The sequence below is a fragment of the Drosophila ananassae genome, chromosome 2R (assembly GCF_017639315.1).
Source record: "Drosophila ananassae strain 14024-0371.13 chromosome 2R, ASM1763931v2, whole genome shotgun sequence".
NCBI lineage: Eukaryota > Metazoa > Arthropoda > Insecta > Diptera > Drosophilidae > Drosophila > Drosophila ananassae.
The window spans coordinates 10,565,475-10,572,176 of NC_057928.1; the positions used below are offsets into that span (position 1 = coordinate 10,565,475).

At 46.8% G+C, this 6,702-nt stretch overlaps 2 protein-coding genes across 2 annotated transcripts in view; one reads left to right on the plus strand and one right to left on the minus strand.

Annotated features, from left to right (window-relative positions):
- LOC6493522 (triple functional domain protein) overlaps window positions 1-1,792 on the minus strand; it is a 55,186-nt gene extending 53,394 nt beyond the window's left edge. Inside the window, exon 1 of the mRNA XM_001957883.4 lies at window positions 1,388-1,792. Within this exon, the coding sequence (XP_001957919.2) occupies window positions 1,388-1,567 (180 nt within the window). The 5' untranslated portion in view covers window positions 1,568-1,792. The remainder of the gene's footprint in view (window positions 1-1,387) is intronic.
- Window positions 1,793-3,903: 2,111 nt separating this feature from the next.
- On the plus strand, window positions 3,904-6,379 carry LOC6506417 (gamma-tubulin complex component 2 homolog). The gene has a single exon (XM_001957882.4). It carries the CDS (start codon window positions 4,054-4,056, stop codon window positions 6,190-6,192), a length of 2,139 nt encoding a protein of 712 aa, XP_001957918.1. The 5' UTR covers window positions 3,904-4,053; the 3' UTR covers window positions 6,193-6,379.
- The last annotated feature ends 323 nt before the right edge of the window (window positions 6,380-6,702 follow it).

The window sequence follows — 6,702 nt, forward strand, 5'->3', positions numbered from 1 at the left end:
TATCGGCGGGATAAACAATATGGGGCCTAGACGCTCCGAGGGCCATAAATATAGGTATTAAGTACTCCTCCCGGGGCTCTGCCATATTTCCATTTGTGCTCGTAATTCGAACGAGCATTAGAATAAAGTTTCATCCGGAATGGGGCTGTGAGCAACAGTATCAATATTTCCGCCATCGCGAGATGCAATTAAAGGCAATTATTTTCCAGACTTAGTGCTCTCCAGCGATGAATCACAGAGTCGTGCTTTGATTCTGGTTTCAATAAAGACTAATTAATAAATGAAATCAGAGGGCTCTTGGGGGTTGTGATCTCTCTCCCTAAGTGAAGAGCATTATTTCACAAATTTGTTTATGGTTTTTGATTGGATTATAACCATAATACTTTTGAGTCATAAAATTGAAGGGTTAACTGCCTTTCGGCTCATATCAGTGGCAGTTGAATATTAGAAAACTCTTTGATATGCAACGGGTGTACGCCGTAGCCCCCTTCTTTCTCTAAAAAATGTTTCCTCTACGTGCTCTGCTTGGGATCCGAATTGTTACAAACACAGAAATTTCGAAATCGCCAACTCAGAAATGCCAACTACAAATAATTGCCAAAAATCAACGGCAGAGTCAACTTTCATAAAACGCCAAAGCTGAAGCCAAAGCCCATCCATTCGATTTGCACAATTTGGGGGCTTTTAACGGCTGTTCGTCGGTCGGTTAGTTTCACATTTTGGCGTTTGTTTGAATTGATAATAGCCTGGAAGTGCCTTTCAGCCTGACAGCCATAATCGCTCAACGCCAACTTATCCTGGGTGGGTGGTTGGCGAGGAGCCTTCCAAGGGGTGGCCTGCAACATTGGGGATGGAACACCAGAGTACTCCCAGAACCAAGCCTACGTCTGCGGCAGGTCGATGGACACACCTACCCGGCAGAAAGTAAAGGTAGCTGCGGAAACGGAACAAAGCCTCAGACAGTCGGACCCCAGACCACGCCAGTTTTTTGATGGAGAAATTATAGCGAGTCACGCGAGTGCGAAACTTTTCTAACCCTTTTCTTTCGGCATTTCGCCGGCTGTGCCCCGATTCACAGGAAAACCAGAATTAGCTAAAAAATTGCGCCAAAAGCTTGAAATGATTGTCTTTAATTGAATTCGCTGCCAGGCTGAATAACTTTTAATTGAATTCCGGCTAAAGACTAGCAGAATTGGGGGTGAGCTGATGACCCACTTGGGATGACTTGAAGGATACACTACACAGAGGGAAAATTATGAATGAAATCAACAAGTTCTTGGGAGTTCTAGGGAAACTATGTATGTATGTATGTCCTTCTGATTAAGATAAGGAAGTAAAGGATCTATATAGACCTCTCTTCTAGATCTTATTTTTTCAGTGTACTTACGCGACATCGTCGTCGCGCCAGTCGGCGTTTAATCCACTTGAGCGCCTCCTGGCGGTGGCGGGCGAAGGACATGCTCCAGCCGCGACACAACTGGCAGATATGCAGGGCGAGGACGATGAGGCGCTGCACCCAGACTCCCACTCCGCCCGCTATCCGCTCCCGGCTGGGCAGCTCGAACATGAAGCACTCTGCACTCGACCGGCCCACGTCTACGGGCAATCAAATATCATAACTCCCGGGGATCGCGATGGATATTTTTGCAACTTTTTGGATTTCTGGCAACTGTCAGCTACAATCCTGGGGGTTAATAGAATTTCACTTTTATTTCGTTTATTTTTGGGGGCGGTAGGTAGGTAGTACGGTACGCGGACTCGTTGTTACTTCAGTTGCGTTTGTTGTTTGACTGAGAATACGGCCGCTTTTGCCGCTCGACGTTGCTGCCTTGAGTGAAAGAGAGCCGCGACACTTGAGCGGAGTGCGAGAGTGAGGGAACGAACGGCAGTGGGTGGTGGAAGGTGGCGGCCGGTGGGGCTATGGCGGTGCAGTGGCGATTGTCACCCGCCGGTGCGATACACTCACTTTTTGTTGCTTCTGCTTTTTGTTTATACAAAATGCGTGTGGCTGGCTGGATGGCTATGCCCTGCTCCTACATAAATAATGCAATAAGTTGGGGCGAAGCGAAACACTAACAAAAACAAAAGCTGAAAATTGAAAAAAAATAAAACACAACATCGAGCCCCAAACGAAGCGTTTTTGCAGTCCAAGCACATCGCTAGTGGATCGCACCTCCTCCCTCCCGAGTGGCCCCAAAATAAAAAAAAAAACGAGTACCTTTACTGAGCTTTGCACTCGATTTGATTGTCTACAAAAACAACACGTTCGGGGAAGCCCAACTAACGGTGAAGGCGAAGGTGTTGCTGTTGTAATAGGAAATGCACGGCCTAGGCACAGTGGGGCAAGTGAGATGGAAAAGGTGTTTCCAGTGGGGCGAGTAAGAGTGGGGCAAATGGGTAACTATTTAGTGTTGGAAGTGGACAAAAGCAGCTTTATGTCAGAGATCAGCAAGCTAGGACTAGCTAGGACTTTACAACACTTCTCTGACTAATTCATGTCTTAGACACCTCAACACTTTGGAAAAGTGGGGCGAGTGAGATGGGAAAGGAGTTATTCTTCTAATTAATTAGTGTTGGAAGGTGAACAAAAAAAGGAGCTTTAAGTTAGAGATCAGCAAGCTAGGACTAGCTAGGACTTTACAACACTTCTCTGACTAATTCATGGCTTTTACACCTCAACACTTTGGGAAAGTGGGGCGAGTGAGATGGGAAATTAATTAGTGTTGTAAGGTGAACAAAAAAAGGAGCTGTAAGTCAGAGATCCGGAAGTTAGGATTATATAGGACTTTACAACACTTCTCCAACTAACTCATGGCTAATAAACCTTAACCCTTGGGCCACTGTACTTGGGTGTGTGGGCGTTTCTAGGCAGTTCCCCTGCCCGAAGCTATAGTGCAAGTGCCGCTAGGCGACGAAGGCGAACAAGTGTTTTTGGTTACTGTGTTACAGAATGCGAAGACGATGTCTAAAGCCCATGGAACGTCCATCGAAAGCTTTTCAGATTAATGTTGCTTGCTCGCCGCTTTGTTGTTATTTTCTTGCCCATGTTGCTAGAGCACTTTGTTGTTGTTGTTGTTGCTAGTAGTTGCTAGTACGGTTATTTATTTATTTATGCTAATGTTGCTGTCGACGGCAACGCTGTAGTTAGCCGAGGCAGAGGCTGGGGCAGAGGCAGAGGCATAGGCTCTGAGGCTGACGTTGCATTTGCATTGTTTAGAATGAGAACAACGAGAAAACGAGCCCAACAACAAAAGGGGGGCAACACCAGCAACAACAATTGCACCAACAGCAGCAACACCAACAGCAACAGCAACAACATCAGCAACAGTAGCAACAGAAACACCACAAGTGGCACTCACGCGACAAAAGCCCATAAATAAAGTGTTCTCATGGTTATCTTGTTCCCTGAGCGATATTTTCGAGTATCATACATATATGCACTGAAAGAAATAATTAATTGGTTGGAAAGGCAAATGATATTGTAAGCTATTAAAGCACTGTCAATTCTCTCAGTGTGTACTGAATTTTTTGGATGCGGGCACATAGAAAGTTCGAAGTTCCCACCATCGGAGAAATTGATGGAGCATTCTCATCACGTTCAGCTGTTTCTCCCATTGATGGACAGCTGGGCGGCTCAGATCTTGGGTTTCTTATGAGTGGCACAGGCACCTGTGTCTGGAGGCTTCCCCGGAAGCCGAACCAAAGACATCGCCGCTGGGTACGACTCACGAAGAGAGTGGAGATCCCCCCTGCCCCGCATTATGAATTTTAAAGCTAATTCTGATTCTCCATTGGGTGTCCAAATCTACCTGGTACTGGTATTGCCTTGAAATGAAAATAAGTGGTTGGAATACTTTGAAATGAGTAGCTAGAGACTCTGCTGAAAAAAGAGGAGTAGGCATTTCCATTCCATTCGTTTTGATCCTTCGCCTCAATTCCATGAATCTCAAATACTTACTAGTTTGCGTTGAATATCCGAGCACTGTTGCTTGCCGAAGCCAAAGAATTTCAAACTTCTAATAAATTTCTTTATATATTTTCAAACTCCGAACTATGAATCCTCCAGAGGTGGACAAGGACGTCGCGGACAAGGTCCGTTTCCACTTTAGCAAGGAGGAGCTGGACCGTCAGATGCGCAACATCCACAGCAGCGAACACGGAGATAGTAAGAGCCGTGCCTCAGCAAGTGGCAGCACAGGACGCAGTCGCAGCATGAACTCGTTGCCGGAGATGCCGCGCCAGGAATCGTGGGTGTTCGAGAATGTGGGTGGTTTTTATGTGCCAACCGAGGATCTGTCCAAGATGACCCTGCAGAAGCAGGAGCAGCTGCTCATAAAGGATCTGATCTATGCCTTTTCCGGAGTGCCCTCCACTCACATTAAGCCGGACATCCAGGCGGATCAGATAGCTGAGATTAGTGCCATGGACGTGTCCAAGGTGCGTTTCCGGCTGGACGACGCCTTCAGTGGTGCCTTTCGCGGCCTGGCCAATGAGCTGCTGCCCCTGATTGGCTACTACATCAGTGTCCAGAGCTTCATCGAGGAGACCAACATGACACCGAGCTGTGGCAGGACTCGGCTTGCCTTGGCCACCGCCTTTGGGGAAACCATGCAGCAGTACTACGACCTGCAGGCCAAGCTGGAGACGGACCTGCAAGAGAAGAAGTTGAACCTCAAGGACCTGGTGCGGCAGGCGCGTCCATGGCTGGGCACCCTGAAGCTATTCTCCGGAATGGCTGAAGTTGCTCGCGGCGAAGTCAACAGCGCTCAGCTTCTATCTCTTCTGGATGAGAGCTTTGGAAACCAGAAGTTCACGGACCCCGACTTGAAGGCTAGGGTAGCGAAGGTCCTGGGCGACGTCACGCGGGCTTACATGAAAATTGTGCAACTGTGGACACAAAAGGGTATCATCTATGACCCCCAAAACGAGTTCTTCGTGCACGACAATGAACGGCCGAATACGATGAGCAGCACGTTGCTGACTCCGGAGCAGTGTTGCTTCGACTATTGGCACCACCGATACCAGATCTTACCAGATAGGTTACCGGACTTCCTGCTAACCCAAGGAGAGCACATGTTCCTGGCCGGGAAGTACCTGAATATCCTGCGGCAATGCAATGTTACCATGAAACTAATGCAGCAGCCACTATGCTATGTTCCTGGGGAAACCAAACACACGGAGATCATAAAGGACAGTTACGAGCTGCCGGCAAAGAAACTGCTTGAGGTTCTTTTGAAGGAGCACCATTTGGAGTCGCATCTGCGCAATTTATGGTCTTATTTCCTGATGCAAGAAGAGGGATTCGCGGATGCCCTACTCGACGTTTGCCACAAGCAGTTACAAAGTAGTGTGGAAAGACTGATTCCCGAGAAAATGCAATCGTTACTAACAGAGGTCCTGCAAAAATACAATGATCCCTTTAAGGACATGCTGCGCTGTCAACTTAAGGCCTGCGACACAGCCACCCAGCTGTCAGAACTGCTGGAGTCTAAGGAAAATCAAGAGGAGGTCACCGAAAACTTGACCCTATATGGGTATGAGTCGCTGGCTCTGCGTTATGAAGTCAAGTGGCCTTTGAGCTTCGTCCTCCACTCCGAGCCGCTGGAGGAGCTGCAGGTGGTTCAGCGGGTACTGCTTCTGTTGTCCTACGTCCGTCGCCAGCTGTCTACGTTGTGGAAGACCCCTGTGGAAGGAGTGGGTTTGATGAAAACCGCCCAATCCCAATTTCTGCGGGACCGCATGCAAATGTGCATGCTCCACCTGGAAAACCACATCGTCCAGCACATTTCCGAGTCACGTTGGCAGTCCTTCATGGAGGTGGTCGAGAAAGCCAAGACAATAGACGAACTCGTGAAGAAGTTCCGGCTCACCTTGGACGAGATCTTACGTCTGGGACTTCTCTCGTCGGCCACAACGTTCGTAAAGTCCTTGTTCACATTGGGACAAGTATGCCTTAACTACTGCGGCTTTGTCGAGTCTGTTCCGGGCGGCAGCGATCCGGTGGAGTTCCAGAAGGGAGTCAGGGAGTACGAGGATGAGTTTGGAAGCTTTATCAGCAGCATCTTGGAGCTGGTGAGGGAACTGGCCAAGAGCAGCGGTTCTGGCGGCAAGGTGGCCGAGCGGGATGCCTGCAAGGAGCTACTGAAACGACTCGATGAATTTTGCAAGTCTCCAGAGAAATCTGAATCTTAATCAGATTAATCACCTAAACTAGTCATTTTATTTATTTTTTGTTTTAGAGATCTGTTCAGTCTAGCCAAATCATTTGTTACTTTAGGACTATGATACAAAAATTTTAAATAAGTTTAGATGTTCTAGACACTATTTAGGCTAAATGGTTGATTGTTTGTTTGACAAATATATTTTTTAATGAAAACGAGAAAGAAAAGATAATTTCGGCAGGATCAAAGTTTGAAGACAAAAACTGACTAGTTTGCTTACTAGTTATAGGATCGAAGATGTTATCCTCTTCTTACTTCCTCTGCATAATTTTGTTCAAAGTTATAATACAATTTGCGAAGATTTAAAATTTAGAAGCAAAGCTTTACAAATTAAAAGCTGGAGGATCGCATGATAATAATGATTAGTTGGATAGAAAAGATTCATTAAGGATCCACATTAAAACGTAAATAATTGGAAGAAATAGACTTTAGACGGAAACTGTCACACCACAGCGAGAACCCCAAATTAAAATTATATATC